The sequence below is a fragment of the Lepidochelys kempii genome, chromosome 5 (assembly GCF_965140285.1).
Source record: "Lepidochelys kempii isolate rLepKem1 chromosome 5, rLepKem1.hap1, whole genome shotgun sequence".
NCBI classification, from domain to species: Eukaryota; Metazoa; Chordata; order Testudines; family Cheloniidae; genus Lepidochelys; species Lepidochelys kempii.
This window is the reverse complement of record NC_136384.1, coordinates 50,349,267-50,371,198: the sequence shown is the minus strand read 5'-3', so window position 1 is coordinate 50,371,198 and position 21,932 is coordinate 50,349,267. Positions and strand designations below refer to the sequence as shown.

Below are 21,932 nucleotides of genomic sequence, written 5' to 3'. Positions count from 1 at the left end.
TAGCCTACATCACAACCAAAGTTCTAATATCTGCCCATTTGTGGGGAGGAAAAAAGGTATAAAAACCTTTTATGGCAACTCTGTTTTCAAGGCAATGCTATTAAAATGGTAGACCTTATCATTTCTAAATAATACATCTCCATTTAGTTTACTCTTCCTCATTTAGTGGTGCTGAAAGCCTGCTATGCATTATTCAGTACTTCTGCTAAATTACTGGGGAAATTTAATCATCATCATAATCAGATGATATTTTTGAACTGTGTCTTAGTTTCTTTCTCTCCATAACAATACTCACATTTGTCTTGTCTCAATATTTGCCTGAGCATCTGCTCTGTATGTTTCTCTTCTGCTTGTTTGAAAACAGAAGTGAGCCCAGACTATAACCTCAGATCCAAAAACCATCCAACTGTGAGGAAGCTCAAATTAGGATTCCGACTTTGCAGTTTGGGCCCATCTTTTTTTTTTTAAATCAGTGAGTGAAATCCTAGTCCGACTGAAGTCAATAGCAAAACTCCCATTGACTTCAGTGGGGGCAGTATTTCACCCATTGGTTTTATTTCCTCCGTAACTGGCAACAGCTTCCACAGAATGCATGCAGTCTAATTGCTGCAGCAGTTACTGTGTGACAGGTTGTGTTTGTTGAAAGGGTTTATCGCCTGGCGGCAACTCTTATAAACTCATCTGTTTCATGGCTGATAAGCCTGAGGGGGTGAAGAATCTGTATGCACTGAAATGCACTTAACCATCTTATAGTTATGGGTAATTATACTCCATTGTACCGTAAGAGACAAACATGGGGGGGGGAACCCTGTATTTTAAATATCAGGTCAGCTAAACTGTTACATGTTAGGATCCACTTCTGTTTCATTTTAAGACATTATTAAAATCATGTATTCCAGGCTATATGCATCCTAGCAACTATTAAAACACACCAACAAATCCCACCTAGCTCAAAAGACAGTTATCAAGAAAATCTAACTTAATAAAATCTCTCTGCAACCCAGATTCCCAAATGAAACCCATGCCCCAACCACCTCAATTCTGCCCAAATGTCTGTTTGAAGAAATGGGCTTTGCAGCATATTCTTCAAGGGTTAACAAATGTGGATTGTTCAGACCAAGATGGGGAGTAGATTTCAAAGGTGTGGGCCCTAATGGAGAAAACTCTCATGAATGCTCATTTCCTTGTAAACTGAGGGAGCTCTAGCTTGAGCTCCTCCTCTGATCTCCGCCTCTCTTGTCATGCCTTATTGACCCAGCAGTCTCTCAGGTGGGAAGATTCCAGACCATTTGGGGCTTTACAGGTCAAACCTGACACTTTGGAAGCCAATAAGCGGTCAGTGAGGATCATGGGGAGCTGGTGCCCAATGCTTCCCTGTGAGATACTGCAACAAGAAATCTGCCATATCTTGTACCAGCTTTGAGCTTCCGAAGGGTGTAAGGTGTGGCCCCTTATAGAGCACCGCTGTAGTAACCAAATCTTATGGTGACCAAGGTATGGCTCATGACAGCATGGTAAAAATCTGGGAGGAAAAAGTTACAATCTCCTGACCAGATGAAGTTGGAACAAAGTCCTCCTGGCCACTGCTCTGATTGCATGGTGTAAAAACAGCTGTGAACCCACCAAATTAAGTTGCAAATTTTACTTTTAAAAAAATAAATAATAAAATAGAACTACACCTTCAATCAGGAGGGTCAATATAATAATCTCAGCTATGTCCTCCAATTGTTTCTTCAACCCGCCATGATTGCCTTGGTTTTATCAGGACTGACTCCCGACAAACTCTCTCCCATCCATGGCCCAAACTTATCAGTGAGAGAGAAAATCTACTGCACTACCTGGGCTGGACAAGTTGGAGATACAAAGATGATGGATATTGGGGAACAGTGACAGGTCAGGTGGGGAGTAATGTTTAGAAAATATTGATGTGGTTTAATAAATCTCTCTCACTAATATAATCTCCCAGCAGTATGAGGTTCAGTAATTTCTAGTATCAAAAGCAGAGAAACAACTGTATCTTCTGAGATCTATGTTATTGTGCCCTTTACAGTGTTGTTGATATGTTCATTCAAACCATTGCAAGAACAACCTTCTTGCTAGTTATTACCTGGAGAATGAAATCCTCTTTCCATGACCCCGTGTTTGACTTTCATGTGTCTGGTGAGGTTTCCCTTCAAGGTGAATTTGCTGGGACAGTAGAGACACTTGAATGGTTTGCTGTCTGAATGCAAGTGCATGTGTCCCATTAAATTGTGCATTCTGTTAAATTCCTTTCCGCACAGCTGTCAAGAATAATGGAAATTAAAATGATTTATTTTGTAGGTACACCTACATGGCAAGCAGGTAAATACAATCTCCCCTTGAGATGAGAATGTACTGCAGCCCAGACAGCTTCTGCCAGGAACTTCATTTTATCGTTCCAAACTGTGTCCAAACAACAAAAACAAACTGTCACTGTAGGAATATGTGCTTGGGCTTATTCTGACCAGACACTTTCATACACAGCTAAGCAAAGACTTCGGGTTGTTTTTTTCAAATGATGTAAGAATCAAAATCAAGGGCCCTTCAGAATCAGAAAGCCCATAGAATGGGGATAAGAGGCTCAGTTCTATAGGCCTAGTGCTATAGCTTTTAACTTTAAACAAATCACAAGTGCAAAATTCTGTTGTCAGGCCATATACTTTCTGCTTTTTAAATCTAGACCTTAATCAGGAACAATACCATACCATGATGGAACATGGAGAACTTCTGGTGAAAGATCAGACAGGTGAAAGGTATCAGTAAAACAGTGAACCAGTTTATAGCTTCCCTATCCATGGACTTCAAATGACAGAAGCTTTTATCTGAAAGATAGTAAAAGCAATTCTTTCCCCCCTCCATCCCCTCTGTTCTTCTCTGATCCTTGTCTGTGTACTAGCTTCTGTGTTTTATGCCTATGATGAGTAAGCTGGAGTTTAGGCAGTCTTGCGGCTGCAACAATGACTCAGGTTTCGCTGGAGCATGTTAGTGCCAACACTAGCCATTGATCCAGCAGGGTTCCCTTTAATGAAACAATATGTTGGGTTTTTGTTTTGTTTTGTTTCTAGATGTCTCCTTTCATTACTTCTTCCCCTATAAACAAAATGTGCTCTCAAACACACAGGCGTTTGTTAACCCTGTTATAGACTTCTGGACTTCCAATTCCTGATAAGGGTGTGTCTCCCCCAGTCAGGAAGGTTTCCAGCAGCTGTAGAACCCACTGAATGCTGTCCATTTGAACTCCTTTTTGGAAGAAGACTTTTCCCAGTTGAACTGATTAATCAGCATCTTCATATTCCATGAGCCCAGGGGCTCCTTAGCTAAATATAGTGCTTTCTATAGGGAGAAAATGCTAAAAGAGCATTTCACTAGATTTAAACTAGAAACCTTGGTTTTGTTTGAAGTTAGATATTTAACATAGTTTTGGGAAATCTGCTATACCATTGTTTGAGGGATTATTCAAATATGTCAAGCTGTCTACTGGAATATCTGCTGTTGTGGGGGAAGTTTAAAATTGTGGGCTGATCTTCGGTAGAATACTCTTCCCTCCCTTGCCCCCCCCCCTTTTTTTGATACGATAACTGCTTCCCACTTTCCTCAAAGAAAAGTTAACTGGACTATTAAAACCTGCATGGTATCTGAGTATTATTTTAAAATCTATGATGATAGAGTTGAATACTGGAAAAAAAAATCTGAAAATGTCACTTGTGTTTTTAAATCATAGAATATCAGGGTTGGAAGAGACCTCAGGAGGTCATCTAGTCCAATCCCCTGCTCAAAGCAGGACCAATCTCCAATTTTTGGCCCAGATCCCTAAATGGCCCTCTCAAAGATTGAACTCACAACCCTGGGTTTAGCAGGCCAATGCTCAAACCTTTGCTTCTGCTGTGTTAGTCCTTGTTTTGCCCTCTGCAAATACGTTAATGAGTTTATTGGCAAAAGCGTTCACAGAAAAGAACAGTTTTAACTATACACTTCAGAATACTCACAGAAAATGAATGAATAGTTTGTAACTGTGAGTATTCACACAGGACACTTGATTCTAAGAGTTATTCATCCAGTTAGGAAACAGGACTGAATGTACTATGCATCCAAGAAAGGTAACAAACATCATGGCTTATATTTTGAATTTTGATTATTGAATATTTGCAGTGAACAGGATATGCACCATCTATAGGTCAAGAATTATTTGTAGAAATTGTGACAAATCATTTCAGACCTATTCATTCGAGAATTATAAACTGTTCATAGACAACTGACTCATTTTCTGCTTGTGAAATCTTGTTTCATCAGTTGAATAGTTGCCCATTACTTGACCACCTCTATTCACAGCAGACTGTATACAGAAATAATAACATATGCAGATTTCACCATGATCTGGATCCCTTCCATCCTCAGATTGCTGTCTGATGCTTTTTTAATTTAGTTTTTTGCTAATCTTTTGTAGTGGTAGTGACTGCAGAAATTGATTTACCATAATCAGTGTAATCAAATACTACAGGATCAAACTGTGCTCTCATTCACATTCAGTGAGCAATGCTTATTGAAACCAATGACTTGAAAAGCATCCTAAATATGTTGGGAGGGGAATGGAGAGGCAAAGGAGTGTTGATTAGCACAGTAAAGTCTATGAAGGGCAATAGCTGCTCTTGACAGCAGCTGGAACAGCCTATGATAGATCGATGATTCTCTGAATTTAAAAACCCTTCATAGAGATGAACTGTGCCAAACAGATATTTTTTAGCATGAGGTCATCTATTGTTTGTGTTACAGCTAATCTGTGTCTCAGCCTGGTAGATATTCGTACCTATAAATCTGAAACACTAACCAAAGAAATGGAAGTAAAACACCAGTCTGAATAATTAAAGTAATTATTTTATCTAGGACTCTTTATAAGGTATTGGGTAAAAATAAGTACTGTAAGAGCCTTTTTGGCCAGCAGTACACATTTCTGCTTCTTTTACTCTGGAGGAAACAAAAGGGCACACGATGTGGCACAACATGGGTTTTAGTTTATGGACAAAGAGGATTTCCATTTCCCTGAATCATTCACAGTTTCAGGGATGGAATACAGCTAAATTTGCTCCTGACCCTAAGGCCACTTTTCACTAGAGCTGAGGAATGTAGTTGGAATCTGAATCCATGATGGGGCCGCGGGAGGGGGGAAGTGATGCCAAGAGAAAACCCATGGGAGAGATGCTACAGGAAAATTAAACAAAGGAAATAAAATTATGTCTTTTGGGGAGAGGGGGTGGCAGTGAGGGGCACTATTACAGGGTGAGCTGGTCCTCTGTGGGGTTTCAGTCTCAGTTCCACTCTCTGCCAGGCTTAGCCTACCTTCCCAACTGAAGGGAATAAGTTCCAGGGTCACATTGTAGAAGATTGTGACTCAGAGTCAGGTCTGTGGGGATATAAATGGCAGGCTGAGTTCAGGGAGCATGTCAGAGAGAAAAAAGGAGCAGAGAGGCTCTCCTTAGGTCCTAGGCAGACAGCCTGGGAGTGGAACCCTGCTGGGAGCCAGCTAGGAAGGCTGGAAGCCAGTCTGTTGGAAGAAAACTCCAGCAGAATGTAGTAAAGAGGCTCTTAATTCCCAGGCAGTGAGATCCACAGGGAGCAGACAGTCTCCTGTGAGAGATCCCAGGTCAGGGGAAAGGACGTGATTTACATATGGAATTTATTTTAAATTGGTTTATTTGTGAGAAATAAAACTCAGTCCCTGACAAAAAGGAACTGAACTCCTATAGCTGCTGAGAGAACTGTTGCTTTGATGTACTGGCCAGTGAGTTTGGCCCACTGGTTTACAGGACCATTCATTACAAAACTTTGAGTAAGCTGAGGCATTTGCTCATGCTGCACAGTAACCCATAGCACAAAGCACCACTCTCCAAAGTCTTGCTATTAGAATCTGTCAAGCATTTTATGAGTCTTTAAAAAGTTTTTATAGCATGATTTCATTGTCATTGGCTACTGGTTTGAAACAATGCTCTTGGATGTAATGGGGAAGCTTGGTACACACTAGCACCCCCATTGGCAGTCTTGTAAGAGAAGCCAAGGACTGAATGAGCATGAATTAATCTCTTACTCCAAGATGGAAGCTACCAAGTATACTTGGAGTATTGGAGAGAAAACCGTATTGTTCTATATTAAAGGCTCAAATGCTATTGATTTCAGTGCCAACAGCAAACCTCCTATTAATTTCAGTAGAAGCAGTCCTCACATTTTACTATAGCAATAGTGTCTCATTGGGAGCAATTGCTGCAGAATACTGTAGGATTTTTTTGTTAATAAGAAAGCCTAGACTTCGTTTTTTAAAAGCTGCAAGGATCTTCACTCTTCAGAGAGCAAGCCAAACGAGATTACAAGCTGCAGCTGGGTGAGGAAACACAAGGCACAACTATTTTCTACTCCCTATCCCACAGATAGTCTGTGCATGGCTGTGATTAGACATATAGGAAAGCCTTGTGTTTTCTTTTGCTATGAGAAAAAAGCCACGAAAATTGCGGCCTGCAGTGAGATAGAAAGGCCACTGCTGTGCTGTCCTTCCCTTACATTCTTCTTCTTTTATTTTTTTTTCTTCATAAGAAGGGTGTTCCTTTCCTCACAGAGAGAGAGGGAGAGGGAGAAAGACTGTAAACTGTCCAAAAGGACCGTGAGAAAACAGGAAGCTTTGAAAAATACAAGAGAAAGCAAGATGAAATCTATTTGCAGGCGGTTCCCTAGGGACATATGAGCCATTGTTAAGCAGGCAGTTCATGCAGCTATATCCTTCCTTCTGCTGAGGAGGAGCTTGGTGCCAAAAGGCTGCTATCTGGTCATTGCCTTAACCCTCTGAATACCATTGCCTTAACCCTCTGAATCCAAAAGGGCTTGACTAATCCAAGTTTCCTTTGGGGATTCTGCCAGACAGGCAAGGGATATCCCTAAAGCTAGGGGCCCTGATATACCCCTCACTTATAGCAGTACAACTCCATTTGACGTCAGAGGGATTACTTCTGATTCACACCAGTGTTGTGGGAAGAATCTGAACCACAACACTTACTTGTTTCTGTTCTGAGAGGGGATATTGGGTGGAGATAGGAAAAAAACAGGTGTTCCACCGAACCTTTTGCTAGTAGCTGAAAAACATGTTGCTTACTACTCCAGTTTGATCTGAATCAGAACAAAAGGCTGAAATTTTTGAAATTTCCCATAGATCAAAAACTTTAAAAATTATGTATTTGGTACCATCAAAACATTTTGTTTTGATAAAGTAAAATCATTTTGTTTTGGTAATATCAGAACAATAGAATATAACATTAAATACAGTATGCTATAATGTTAACTATCACTGTAATAAAATTAAATAATATTGTAAAATATAAAAATATGAACAAGCAGAATTGAAATGATAAAGTCGAAACAAATGTTTCAACATTATTGAAACAAAACAAGAAAGTTGAAACAATTTGTTTTGACTTTTTCCCATTTAAAATTTTAATTGAAATAATTATATTCCTGTTAAACATTTTGATTTTGGCAAAACTGCATTTTCCAACAGAAAACTATTTAATTGAAAATTTTTTGATTAGCTCTACTCTTGGTTTCCCTTAAGAACCGATCTAGTTCCAGACTGTTGAATGAAGAATTTACAGAGATTGTATCCAGATCAATCTCCAGGTGTTTATGCAGAAACTGGAAAATATTGCTTGCTAGGCATTTATATTGCACTCAGTGACTGTGTGCTTAATAGTTACCCAAGTGAGAATGAAACATGCAAGTTTGGGCATTTTAAGATAAAGCTATATTACTGAGCCATGTGGGCAGTTAAAAGAAGTAATACATAAAAGAATCAAAAAGGAGGATTGTACAGGCCAGCCTTAAGCAGGAAAAGAAACTTGAATAACGTCTTCCCTATGAATTAGAGATGGGTGTAAACCAGAATCACAAATCTAAATGCCTCCAAACTTACGGGAAGTTCAAATCTAGGTGTGCTTTACATCTCTTTAATTTCCCATGTGCTGTCTTGAGGGAGGTAGGTAGCAATCCTGCCTAAGATGATCCTATGTTATTTGGTTGACGCCATGAAGAGGCAAACAAGTATTTTTCAGAAGGCTGTTTTGTTCGGATACTAATGTCCTGGCCAAATTTCAGTTTGGGGCAATTACCTTTGGCCTATTCAAAATCTCCCTGTAGTTCTGTTATGCTATGATGTACTTTGTGTCCTGAACCAGCTATGGTGTAGAATTATGGGGCAGTGTTAATGTTGGTACATTTCTGTGACTCCTGGGATCAATGTCTTCAGGCTGTTGAACACTTTAGAATGAAATATGCCAGATAAATGTCAGGTATTTTTATTATCATTATCAGTCTAGCAACTACATTCAGTACTCACTAAGGACGAAATACAATTTCAAGATTAAGAACACTGATAATATATAAGGGTGGTGGGGGGAATGAAAAATAATCTGGAAATTCTCCTGCCCCTTTTTTGAATGTTATTCCTGCCCTGAAACTACTTGGATTAAGAAAAGAAACCAAACAATTATTTTGAAAAGTGAATTTGAAAAAAGATGTAATATTCTTTTTGGCATTGCTTTTCCAATTGCATCCGGCCACATGTAATGAAATCTCGGGAGCATTCACTGATTTTGTACCTCTGCAAACTCATGACAGATGCTTACCTTGCATTTAAAGGGCTTGACATCAGAGTGAACAATCATGTGTGCCTTCAGAGTCTGTTTCTGCACAAAGCTCTTGAAGCACAGGTGACACTGGTAGGCTCGGATATTGGTGTGGATCAACACATGTCTCTTCATGTTGGCTAGCAGAGTAAACTCCCGGCCACAGATCCCACATTTGTGCTCTTTCACACCCTTATGGAAACAGAGAGTCAGAAAACTGAATAGGTGTGCCTTTTTCAGTCATTTATTTTCAAAGCCATTATATGAATATATATTTGAAGCTGTGCTAGTGAAGCAATGAATAAGTTCAATTCTTGTTAACATCACCCTGCTGAAGTGGCAGATATTTGGATACTTTTTTCTTCTGGTCAATTTCTGTAAGATTCTAAAAGGTGGAAAAAGAAACCATAAAATGTCTATACCATAAAACAGTATTAGTAGGACTGAGGAACAATAAGTGGCACTTCCCTCAATAAGTTTTACAGAGTAGTCATTTTTTCTTCTGGTCAATTTCTGTAAGATTCTAAAAGGTGGAAAAAGAAACCATAAAATGTCTATACCATAAAACAGTATTAGTAGGACTGAGGAACAATAAGTGGCACTTCCCTCAATAAGTTTTACAGAGTAGTCATATCAGGTTATTCTGCCTCAGCTTTCAAACTCTGTTTAGATAATATTTTGAGCTTCTATAGTGCTTTCATCCAAGGATCACAGAGCACTTTATGAACATCAATGTAGGGGAGCATGTTCTCCATTTCGCACATGGGGGAAAACCAAGGCATGGGGAAGTGAAATCACTTTCCTAAGGTCCCACAGAAAGTCTGTGGCAGAGCCATTAAACTTGAACCCAGGTCTCCTGATTTCTGTTCTGTGCCTTAGGCACAAGACCATCCTGTAGGCTACAAGAATATCATTTGATTTTATTAGTGGTGAGAAATGATTATACAACACTGTGGGAAAAATTTTCAGAAGTATTTAACTCAGTGGTTCTCAAACTTTTCTGCTGGTGACCCCTTTCACATAGTGAGCCTTTGAGTGGGGCCCCCCCCTTACAATTAAAAACACTTTTTAAATATATTTAACACCATTATAAATGCTGGAGGCAAAGCGAAGTTTGGGGCGGAGGCTTGTGACCCCCCCCGTATAATATCCTTGCGACCCCGTGAGGGGTCCCAACCCCCAGTTTGAGAACCCCCGATCTAACTCCTTTTAGAAAATGGGTTGTAGTAGCTTGTTGCTTGCTTTTGAAAATTTTACTCTGTATTAATATCACTAGGACACCTAAATGACAAACCAATGGCAAAATTCTGCTACCCTACTGTATAGCTTATCTACCAATTGCATGTATACCAATAGCATGTCAAGCATGTATAAATTTATTAAGTGAGACATAAAATAACTTTCCAACATCTGATAACGATGAGCCTGGGATAATCCCTGTTGAAGTCAATGGCAAGACTTTGACTTCAGTGGGTATTGGATCAAGCCCTGTGTAACAAAGAAAGAACCTGCCTCTGTTTTGAAGAAAAATATGGAAAAATAGTACCTGCTCAATTTTTGTAAGAAGCAAAGAGTCATGCAATTAAGAAATAATATTAGTGGCACTGGGCATTTCCTGGGGATTATTGACCATCCCTAGGCATAAGACATTAACTGTGGAACGAATGATAGCTTTGAGATACACAACTACCTGATTTGAGGCTGCACTCAGGCAGTTAGACAGCTAAGTACTTAAACTGTGCTCACAACCTGACTAATTGTGGGTGAAAAGTAGAGGCTTTCTTGGGCAAGAGGGTATTGCATTTTTTAATTGGAAGTTTTTATTAGACTTTTAGGTAAGTTTAAAATTATAGAGTAAAGCCAAAGAAGGGTTGGTCCTACAGAAGCGACAGTAGGGGAAATGGGAAGAAAACCAGAAGTGAAAATACAGATTGTTTTTTAAAAAATTTGCTTATAATACTTAAATTTTGCAATTTTCTGTGTTCTTAATGTTTAAATTTAAACATTAACCCAAAGTAGACCACTGGGGGGAAAACACAAATCTGAAAGCAATTCTTCATAAAATATAAGGATGTGTTCATTAGTTTATCAGCATTAGTCTATTAAAATGCCTTTTGATTGTTAGATTAAAATTGATCCTTACAATACGTTTGTGATGTTGGGATAATTCTGATTTCAGTTGTTACACATCACGCTGAAAACTCGTTTCTGTTTTAAAAGAATTCTTCAGTTATTCATTCCAAATTATACACCTAATCTCAAACCCATTGATGCTAGTGCAAAGACTCCCATTGATGTCAATGGGCTTTGGATCAGGTCCTTTTTGCCCAGTTCTAGTCACTTGTACTCTGGATTATTTCTACATAACATGGCCGAGGTTGGTTTGGTTTTTCTAAATGTAGTGCAGAAGCTGCTTATACAAAATCTGCCAAGCAGTAATATACTTGTCTATTCACAGCTATAAAAAAGTTCTGTAGAAGTTTCACTGCTAAAGATTATACAAAACTATGGTTTTCATGAAGATAAAAACCAAACTGGAGCAGAGAATGTGAATTTAAATTTGGGAAGTAATACAAACAACTTGATTGAACTCCTGGTTATGGTCTTTTTCTTTCATTGCCTTTGTTAAGACTAGAGCCAGTTTCTGTTATTGGCCATACTGTTCTTGTTCTCTTTGCATAAAATTCAGATCCATACAAAGGGCCTCTCTCTACAAGGGCCTGTACACCATGTCAGTTATTTTGGGGGACTTAAGTGGGACTTTAATGGTGCATAAGCCTTGTGCTGGCGTTCAGAGCCGGGGCACATGTAACCATTAGTGACTTACCTTGTGGGTTAAAGAGTGTTGCTTGAGATGGTGGGGCTGCACAAACTCCATGCCACATTCAGTACAGATGTATGGACGGATGTCTTTGTGCTTCATCATGTGATTTTGCAGCTGGCTTGGGTACTGGAAAGTTTTATCACATTCTGTGCAATTGTATTGTATAGGACCTCGATGGGTTGTTAAGTGTCTCTTCAGCTGGGCCAGGGTTGGAAAGTCAAGACCACACTCAACACAAATGTTCTCTTGGCCACTCTCATGCTTGGACTCGTGGGCTTTCAGCTCACTTGGATAGGCAAAACCTCTGCCACAGATCCTACAGTTGTAAGGCTTGATGTCACTGTGTTGCATCATATGTCTCTTCAGGTGACTGGTTTGGGTGAAAGCCTTGTGACACACCTGGCACTTATGTGGTCGAGTGCCTTGGTGTGTCAACATATGAGTGTGCAAGTGACTCAGCTGCTTGAAAAGCTTGCCACACCGAGTGCAAGCATGAGGTTTGATGCCACTATGTCCCAAGATGTGGGTGACCAGGTTGTACTTAGAAGTGTAGGACTTTTCACACATTGGACATTGCCATCGTTTTTGTTCTCCCCCTACATCAACATAATAGCTGTCATCAATCTGGAGGTTGACATCTACTCTTTCCACCTTCTGTTTATTGTCACCACTTTCCCTCAGTTCAGTCCTCCTGAATGCTGGCTCCGGGGATCTTTTCAGTTGGAAGGAATTCCTGAAATGGAAGTTTGGGGGCATAATAAAAGGAAACATCAGGCCAGGGTGGACTTTTGGGTAATAAGAGTAAGGAGTCTGCACAAATGCAGGAGTGTTGGGCCACATCATGTTGGGCTTTACTGGTTCTTGTTTAATGGGCTTGGCTCCAAAGTGCTCCAGACTTCTGTAGAACTGAAAGCCAATGTCACACAGATCAATCATTTGGGAGTTATATTTGGGCTGTGTGGGTTGTTGGTACATCAAAGGAAGACTGGGGGAGCATACATTGTTGTTTTCAGATCTGTGTGATGGTGACGTAGGATCTCCCGTAGGGATAGTATGAGGCATTTTTGTGGGCATGCTTTTGCGTTTCCGGGACCCTCCTTCTAAGGATCCGTGAAAGGTTTCTATATCCCCCAGGGAAGGACCATACTGGAACTGTGCAAGCTGTGCCCTGAATTCTTCACTGAGTGGTGCAGTTCTGTGAGACTTCACATCAGGCTCCACTGGCTGCAGGCAGTGTGATGTGTGCATTTTGTCAACATTGAAACATACATCCTCATTTTTCATCGTATTTAATTCCTTCTGCATTGTCTGCTTTCCTTCAAAAATAATAATAAAGAAATTCCTTTATTTTTTCTCATGTTCTCCTAAGGCCTGTATTTTATTGTGTAGTTTATATTTTTTTAAAAAAATTAAGCATTTATAAAATAGTCTCATAACCAAATAAGATATCGATTTACTTCTGCTATACAAAATCTGTCTGTTCATGGAAACTAAGAAGGTTTGAAATTAGTGCTTTAAATCAAGCTCAGATCAAACATTAGCTTTATGATCTAATGGTATTGTGCTTGGATACGTTGTTCAGCATATATTGTAGTATTGCTGTGTAATTCAGCCAACCCACTTGTGGGCCAAATCCTGTCCTTGAATGTGCATGCACAGGCACTAGAGTTTGACTCGGTAACTAAAGAATACAACAATACAAACAATAATGCATATATTGCAGTATGGTTGTGACATAAAAATTCACAGCCAAAACGTTTGACGTTTGAACTTCTTTATATCATTAACTCATGCTGCTGTGGAGAAAACAATGGCAAAGTGAGTTCAGAACACTGTGTACCATCAGCTTCCACACTGGATTTCCTGGTTCCTGAAAGGTGGAGATAAACATTGTATGTGTGGTTAGGGAGTGAGGGGTTCTTCTGTTTTTAAAAAAGAAAAAAAGCTAAAATGTTGAATGGAATTCATGTGGGCAATATATATATTGTTTTTTTACCTGAAGCTTGTCAGGTAAGTGTGGCAACGTTTAAACAAAGAAAACATATTTAACTTAGAATAATATCAACTACCCCTTCAGCTTTCCAAAGCAGCTGACAACCTGAGTTTGCCAGCTCTACTTTGGCAACATTTCACTGCCTTTTCATGCAATAAAATCATGAGGCAAAATCCCGAAATCCACATGCAGATTTTATGCTATTGACTCCAGTGGGAGTTTAGCCTGAATAAAGATATAGTAAAATATCAAGGATTTCAAAATTTGGTCTATTTAAATTAGATCACTGGGATTTCATATTGACCCTGCAATGGTACATGTGTTTTGGGTGTATTGCTGTCTGTTCAGGATGAGGTTAAAAGAAAGAACCAGGCACATTTTTGCTTTGCCACCTCTGACGTGCTGAGGCAAGTTAATTTATTGATAGCTATTAATAACCCCATTCTTGGGAGGCGTGGAGATGGTCAAACAGTGCTAAAGAAGCTCCAGTTACTTTATCAGGAAGCTCCAGTTTGGAGAAACTTCCTTCTAAAAATAGATGGAGAACAGCTACATGGCCTAGATAGGGTGTGGAGAGCAGAAGACATTTAAAGACTTGGTCGCAAGCAGATCATTTAAATCTTTTTAGGATATACAGGAGTAAAATCTGAGGAGTTCTGGGGAGATCTCTGAGGCAAAAGGCGAGGTGATGCTACTTTTCAGACACCTGGCAGATAAAACAGACAACTTTTAGGATAAGAATCCTTACTGATGGTAGTAGAACTAATGGGAATGCCTCAGTGCAAGTCCTGGGGCCTCTAGAATTATAGTTAGTAAAAACAGAATAGTAATAGCAGAATCTAATGTTCTAGCCTGAAAAAACTCTTTAAGACAGGGATTATAGGGGCTATTATCACCTAGAACTGAATTCCCACCCAAATCCAGTCCCTCTTTTGGGAACACGCAATGGTTTGGTTCATAAAAATGGGAAATCCTTTGAGACCCAAGAGGGACTTACATGACTTCCTCTCCCCATATTCGCAGGGGGAAAAGGTCAGGCAAATTTGAACTCATTTTAAGTTATTCTAAATGTATGTAATTTTAATTTGAAATCCACCTAGGTCTCACAATGTAAATCTTCCCTAAATATTGTGGGCCCAACTTTCCATTGTCCTGCTCCTTGTACAGTCATTCACATCTGTGCAAAGTAGGTGAAATGTTCAACAAGTGCCTGGCAATGACAAATTAGGCCCTGCTCTCATTATTGTTATGCTGTCAAGAATCTATAGAAGCTACAGTGACTAAGTGCCTTGGTAGGTGCTCATTGCTCTGTTGTCTCTATGCTGCCTGCTTCTCTCAGCTTTCATTATCTTCATTGATGACTGGAGATTTCAAACCATCCTGAGACTGAAGTAGTGGCAGTGTGTTTGAGAGTCTTTTCCTTGAGGTAAAAGGAGCTTTACTGGAGAGGAATCATTGTATTGCTCAACAAAAGCATTAGTCACTTTCACAAAAAGCTTATGTCATATTATCCTATAATGAATTATCATATAAGTCATCGGATCAGGTATACCTTGGAAAGAGGGAGTTCAAGTATTCAAGAACCCAGCATTAACACAGAGGTTGGGTGCAATCAGACTGAGGTGAATGAAGGACCTGAGATGGGAGGAAGAATAAAAAAAATAAAATATGCCTGCAGTACCACTTCTTATAAATAATAAAATAGCATCTAAGGGCCCCAAATCCTCTTAGACTCTGTACAGACGTAGGGGAGACACACCCTGACTGTATAAATTTGCAATCTAAGTTTTTCAAAACCTCATATCAAACCACTTCATAGCTTAAAAAAGCTCCAATTTCAGGTGGAGTCGAATAACAGGTAGAGCGTTTCAAGGGATTCTTATTTACCCAAAGGGTCTGCCCACCACCAATGGAACACAAGCGTGTGTCTCCTTAATTTCTGTTTTTAGTTTCCAGACATGAATATATTTGAATATGATGTATTAGATACAAAACAGAACGGTGTAAAGCACCTCTACAGTGAGTTGGAAAAGCTGTTGAGGTATTTCCCGAACAAGGCTTCTGTACCGCTATTTATAAGTAATGTTGTTATTGAATTAACTTCCTTGAAAGAGGAAGAGAGTTTTTGACACAGAAAATGAATCACCTCTTATTTTCTCATTTCCAGGCATAATATTTCCCCAGAAGAAAAAAACTAAACTTGTACATACATCATGCAACTCATTTTACCAGCACATATATCTTTAGAGTCCCATGGGTGAAAGCCTGATCCTATTGGGATGTCAATGGGAAACCTCCATATATGGAAGCCTTCACCAATTATTTGAAGAGGCAGAAGGACACCAGTATAAATGCGAGTGGTCTAAGTAGCTCCAGTTTAGACTATAACTACCCCTTTGCTACACAATTGCTCTGCTGCTGCTGCTACTGAGCAGAGACAATAAAAATAGAAATGAGACCAGAATGAGTGAGAACTGAAAAATGAAAAACCCTTTAAGATAGAAAACCCATACTAGTTTGATGTTCGAGTGGAGCTTGGGCTGAAGACCTGGAAACAAGCATGAAATGGAGGCTAGTGTGGAAAATATAAAGGTGGTAGATTTGGGCCCAGCTCCTGTTAGCTCTAATAGGAACTGTGTGTTTAAACAACCACGTCTGATTAAAAACATAGCTGAATGTACCTTGTCAGTTCATTCCTACTCTCCTCCTGGCGTTTGAAAAACAGATGCTGGGATTTGGGGGGAAAGAATGAATTATAATTGCATTTCTTTACTATTTGATTACTTCATTTTGTGTACATTATGAAGAGGGTCAACTGACAAATCAAATACTATGAGACTCCTTCACTCCAGCTGAGCAGGTGAAAGCTTCGCAGATCTCACTGTGCAAACATCTGCTTTTCAATAGTGGACATTTGCAAGCAGTCATTTTAATGATCCAGTTATTGCTGACTCGGTAGGTTTCATGAGCCTCTCCTTTACATAACTTGCCCCTAAGTTTTGTTTTGTTTGCGCCAAACCCTGAAGTCCTTACTCAGTTTTTAATCATTCCTTGTTTGGACGAATCTTCCATCAACCTCAGGATTCGACTGATTAGAAATTAGACCTGTAAAAGACCCATTTGGTCATTCAGGCCAATGCAGAATTGTTCCTTACAGAATATTATCAAATATTTTGCTGAGTACAATTTGAATCAGTGAAAGTATTAAGAGTATTCGTACAAATGTAAATTTGTGTATTACCATCAGCTACAAGCTTTCATTTAATTAATGTGAATGAATTTGCAAAGTTCTGCCTGAGCCTACGTATCTGATCTCTCCTCACATTTCCCACTCCTCCTTTGTTTCAGCAACAATGACTTCTTCATTTCCTTCTCCCATTCCCACCTTCATGCTGCCTCCTATGCATGGAGTAACCTCCTGCTCCCTGTGTGCCTCTCTTCATTCAGATCTCTCCTAAAGCCCCACTTCTTCTGTAAAGTCCACAATTGGAAAAAAAAAATGGAAATAATAAAGGGCCAGTGATTAAATAAGGTAACTCTTTCCCCTGGTTCTCCCAGTGTGCCTTGGCTATCCTATTGGTTCTGTGGTCTGTGCCACTCAGGAGGTCACACTAGGCGAGGATCACAATTGTTCCTTCCAGCCTTATAATATGAGTCTGTTTGTCATCTATACTGCAAGCTCTTTGGGGCAGGGACTATCTTGATATATCTTATACCAGGTCCAACACATTTTCAATGCTTAACTAATGAGAATAATTTCAGGATTCGATGTTTAGTATTATTTCTCACTGCATGTGTTGCTCGATACTTGGCTGTTTTCATAATTCCTCACACTCTTTTAGATGTACTATTTACTTCATTTCTGCTGTATATTTGAGTGAGCTGTAGTAAGCAGAGATAGGTATGAGGTGCAGAGTTCAAATTCAGATCCAGATCTGAACTTCCCTAAAGTCTGAGGATGTTCTTATCCGATGTGCCAGGTCAGACCCCTCTCTAGCTGTAACTTTTTTATATTTCATGTGTTTCGTATTTCTCCCCCCTCACTTTCTCCCCCTCCCCCCCAATCATCTCCCTTGATGTACGAACAGACACAGGTGCTATTTGCACCTAGCTAATGTGGAGGCGGCTCATCTCACTGTTTGGTACCCAAATGCCAGATCATCAAATCATTGCTCTTTCTCGTCCACTTAGAGCACAAAGCTGTGGAAAAAATGATGGTGTGGGCTTCAGCTATGCCACTCACTGGAGAGGAAAAGGAGCAACTGTAGCTCCAGTTCCCTAGTCCTCTTTCTGATATCTCAGATCTTCTTGCTGCTGCCAGGCTAATTCTCTTTCCTTTTATGCCAACTATCTCTCTTTCACCCCGATGTCACATTATTTCGTATGTGAGGAAGGTAAAGCAGGGTGCACTTTCCATCTATGCTCAACTTGCTGAAGTAACCACACACGCAAGCACATGAATATGGAAAATGGGCTGTGCCAGCCTTATCGCTGAGTGAGTCCCAATTCCTCCCTAAAACACTTGTGCTGTAAGCCTGAACCATGTGGACTGAATCTAGAGGAGAGATGTTAACATAGAACAAAAGCATTTTTTCCTACACTTGGCAGCAGTGTGTGTGTCTGACAGAAATTGTGCTATCATCAGGCAGACATGAGGGTGGGGTAGGAAACTCCTCAAAAACCACTGGACGTAGAGACGCATTAGGGAGTCATAAAATGGGAGATCTTAGGAAATGAAAGGGCAGAGTTAAGAAATGTAAACTTTCTGGAGCTTTAATAAATCTCTTCTTTTAGTACCAACCGCCCTTTCAGTCTCTCCCTCTCTCTCACACCCTCCTTTGTGTACAGTGAGGTCTATAGGACTTAAGCAACAGCTTAAATGTAAGCATGTGCTTAAGTGCTTTGTTGAAGAGGGCTGCTTTCATGAATTGAACCTAAGTGTCTTGCTAAATTATGGATATCTTTAAGACACAAGACAGGTGGTCACCTTAGCTAGTTTATTTCTCTTCCCTTTTTCTGTTTGCTGTTGTTAATGGCATTGGAATTAGAAACATGTACACAGTTCAGTTGCTCATGAACATGATCTGGAATGATTTGAAATCAGGAAGTGGGCAGGATCAGGTTTTTCTCCCTGCATGAACATGATACTGTTGAGAGGTTTGCTGTCTTTTCACTTCTCCCTGGGAAATTACCTTCATGTGCTGATTAAGTGCTGCAGGATAAAACTTCTTCTTTCCAGCAAGAAACATTTATCATCAGCATTATCCTGTGAAGTGGAACTGATGATTTGACAGCTCTTTTAGAGCCTGATCCAAAGCCCATTGAAGTCAATGGAAGGACTCCCAATGATTTCAGTGGGCTTTGGGTCAGATCCTTAATGATTTTCCATGTAATTTGTCACAAGGCTAGTTCCCCACTGGTAACTTTTCTTTTTAAATTCACTTGATTCACTGTGATTTAGATTTAACAGGTGGCATTACACTTTATGCAGAAGAAGAGTTTCCAATAATTTTTCATCAGTTACACGCATAAGCCACTCATCTGAAAAATTGTATTTTCTGAAGGATTTGAACAGTTTAATGTGACACACTAAAATAGCTATAATAGAAACACGTGGTTTTCATTTATAGTTGTATGCAATTAAATAATATTTGGTTTCTTGGATTATATAACACAGTACTTGTATTCCATGTTAGTTTCATTGGATCTGTTTTTAGCACATACTTGACTCACTTCAGGCTTGACGCTTAAGTTTTTAAATTATTTCTCAGGCTCTTGGAACTATCTCCACAGTCTGAGCTTCCCAAAGCAGCACATCTGCATTTGTCTCACCTGTGAAAATGATGCTAGGAATGAGAGAAGTCATCTCTAGTCAAATGGAAAAGAAGACATGTTTTCATTACTTGAGCCACATCTCTGTTGTTTCACTGCGCCTTTAAAAACATTTGTTTTTTGCCAATCACCCCTCCCCCTATGTTTGGGAAATAGTCTATTTGCACAATACTATCTGGCTATACAGATTGTAAGGCTTCTGTGTCATTTTGGGCATACATATCCATTATTTGTTTTTCACACCCCGGTAGACAGATATTTGCTAAAAACACTTTGCAGGGTACATTTATTTTTGTCATTTTCTATAGCAGGGAATTTAAAAAAATCTTCTCTGAAATAAATCAATATCCCATTGTATTCATATATTTTAAAATAATTATTAAAGATGTAGAGCCAGATTCTGAGATCATTCCCAGAGGTGCATATCTGGAATAACTCTGTTGTCTTCACTGTCAGAATTCAGGTAGTCTATGGGCTGAATCTGATGTCTTGACCTTGCCAGAAAACATGGTTATGGCATAATTTGGTCTTGGGTGGTGCTAGCAAGTATGTTAAAAGAAAAGTGTTTAGATGGATGGGTAGGTGTGCAGGTCCTTATGTGTTATCACTGTTTTCTGCTCTTTTATTCCCCTGCTGTTTTTCTCCTGCTGCAGTTCCTTTCCTCCAGAGATGAGTAGCTTGCCCTTAATTTGGCAGACTGATTCATTATCATTCCTATTATACTTTTACTTTGTTTCCCAAGGCAACTGGGTATAGAACACTGAGCTGTGTAGTTTGGTTCATTGAACACGGTGCTGTGGACTCCTATGTAAAGCTTAAACTTGAGTTTTGTAATCTTATCCCCAGTGCCTCTCTTAACATGCCTCTACCCCTTATTGGGAGATCCTTAATTGACCATCTCCAGCCACTTTAATGTGTCAGTGATGCAAAGTGGCCTTTGCATTCAGTTTATGCCCACTGCTGGTTTTGCTCTTTGTTTCTCTCCTTTTCCCCATCCTTCTTTCTCTGCTTTTTCTTCCTCTTTGTTTGTTTCCTCTGTTCTTCCCTCTGCATATCCTTCCCCAAGAGGTTCACTCCTAACCCCTGCCCTTTTATGTGTTAAAATGATCAGCAATTAAATAGTTAGTGTTGATAGTGAAGTGTCATCACTGGGCTTTAGAGTGGACACTCCAATTATATTAATGGGGATCAGGCAGTTCAATCTCAGAACTATTGTTTCAGGCTGTCTGCAGACTCAGGATGATCGTTCTGCATTGGTTACACCTACGTCACATTTGGTAGGTTTTCTTCACAAATACGAGGGCTAGACACTTTGTTTTATTAAATAAAAGCTTAAATTATGCACCATCTGAATGTGTCATGCAGGCCATAGTTGTACCTCAAGTAGGCTGAATACAGTGTTTGGCAATTCTACATTTTCTGGATATTTATTTACATTTTTGAGAAAGCTCCTGTGGGGAGAGGGATGTCTTTGGAGATGGTTGTCAGGAGAGGAGGACTAGGCTACAAGCTAGTAGTCCATAGGCGCGCGCGCGTGTGTGTGTGAGAGAGAGAACACCTCTGATCTAGTACTATAATACTTATTCCTAATAGCTTAATCCAGATTTATACCTATTAATCAAAATTATTAGTATAAATATGGATCCAGGTATGAGGATGAAGTACTTTATTAAACAGTTACACAAATGCATCATCCTATATATAGTTCGTTTGAAATAAATGGAAATACTCCAGGGAAAATTTGGCCTAATGTATATTATTTACTATGCTTTCCCTTATGTACCAATACTGCAGCCTTTCTGCTGTGTGGGATCTGTCCATCTTTCATTAACTTATTGTTAAAATTTGCTTGGCTACATTGCAGTATTTTCCCCTATGAAAATGTGTCGAACAACTTTGAGTGTGTGTGAGAAAAGCCTGTACAATCTCTGATGTGTAATGGACCAAATTTTGCCCTCAGTTACATCTATGTTTCCCCATTAGAATTAGTGGACTAGTATAGCTGTAACTGAGGGCATTATCTGCGCTTTGAGATCAAGTTATGATCTGATGTCAAAAGGATACATTCCTTCAGACTCTTATATAGATAAACCTAACAGTACTCTTATCAAAATCTGGAACAAGGAGTTTGTCACCACCTTTATAAAATGTACAAAATAGTTTTTTAAATCACTGCTTATGATTTTAAATCACTGCTCATCTCATTCCATCCTTATTTCCTGCTTACTTCCATATCTATCATTGGCAATTGAAAACATCACACTTTTGGCACCAGAGCCATTGTACATACCAAACAGTTTTCCTTTGGAATATTACCAGATTAGGTTAACAACTTTTTAGGAAACTTTTCTCCAGGAACTAAAGTTAGTGAAGATAAATTGAGGGCAAATAAATGACTTAAACTTTTGGAGGAAGAGGACTTCAGTGATAAAATTGCATCAGTTGAGTACAGTCTCTGTGGTTTCCTCAAACAGACAGACTAGTGTCATTTACCAAACATAACAATTATGTACTATATATGAAATTCCATTTACAAAATCTTCTTGGACTGTTTAGCATTTTGAATTTTCGATAAATAATGGAGCCCTGCAGATTGTCCAGAATG

General features: G+C 39.4%; 1 protein-coding gene across 2 annotated transcripts in view; it reads right to left on the bottom strand.

Moving 5' to 3' along the window:
• The window catches only part of ZNF366 (zinc finger protein 366), a 39,782-nt gene that overhangs the window by 4,337 nt on the left and 13,513 nt on the right, over positions 1-21,932 (bottom strand). Inside the window, exons 2-5 of one of the 2 annotated variants that reach the window (XM_073344306.1) lie at positions 15,048-15,130; positions 11,506-12,818; positions 8,679-8,870; positions 2,108-2,282 (exon numbers count right to left, since the gene is read on the bottom strand). In XM_073344306.1, the coding sequence (XP_073200407.1) occupies positions 2,108-2,282; positions 8,679-8,870; positions 11,506-12,807 (1,669 nt within the window). In that variant the 5' untranslated portion in view covers positions 12,808-12,818; positions 15,048-15,130. The remainder of the gene's footprint in view (positions 1-2,107; positions 2,283-8,678; positions 8,871-11,505; positions 12,819-15,047; positions 15,131-21,932) is intronic. The other variant, XM_073344307.1, reaches the window with a different exon arrangement.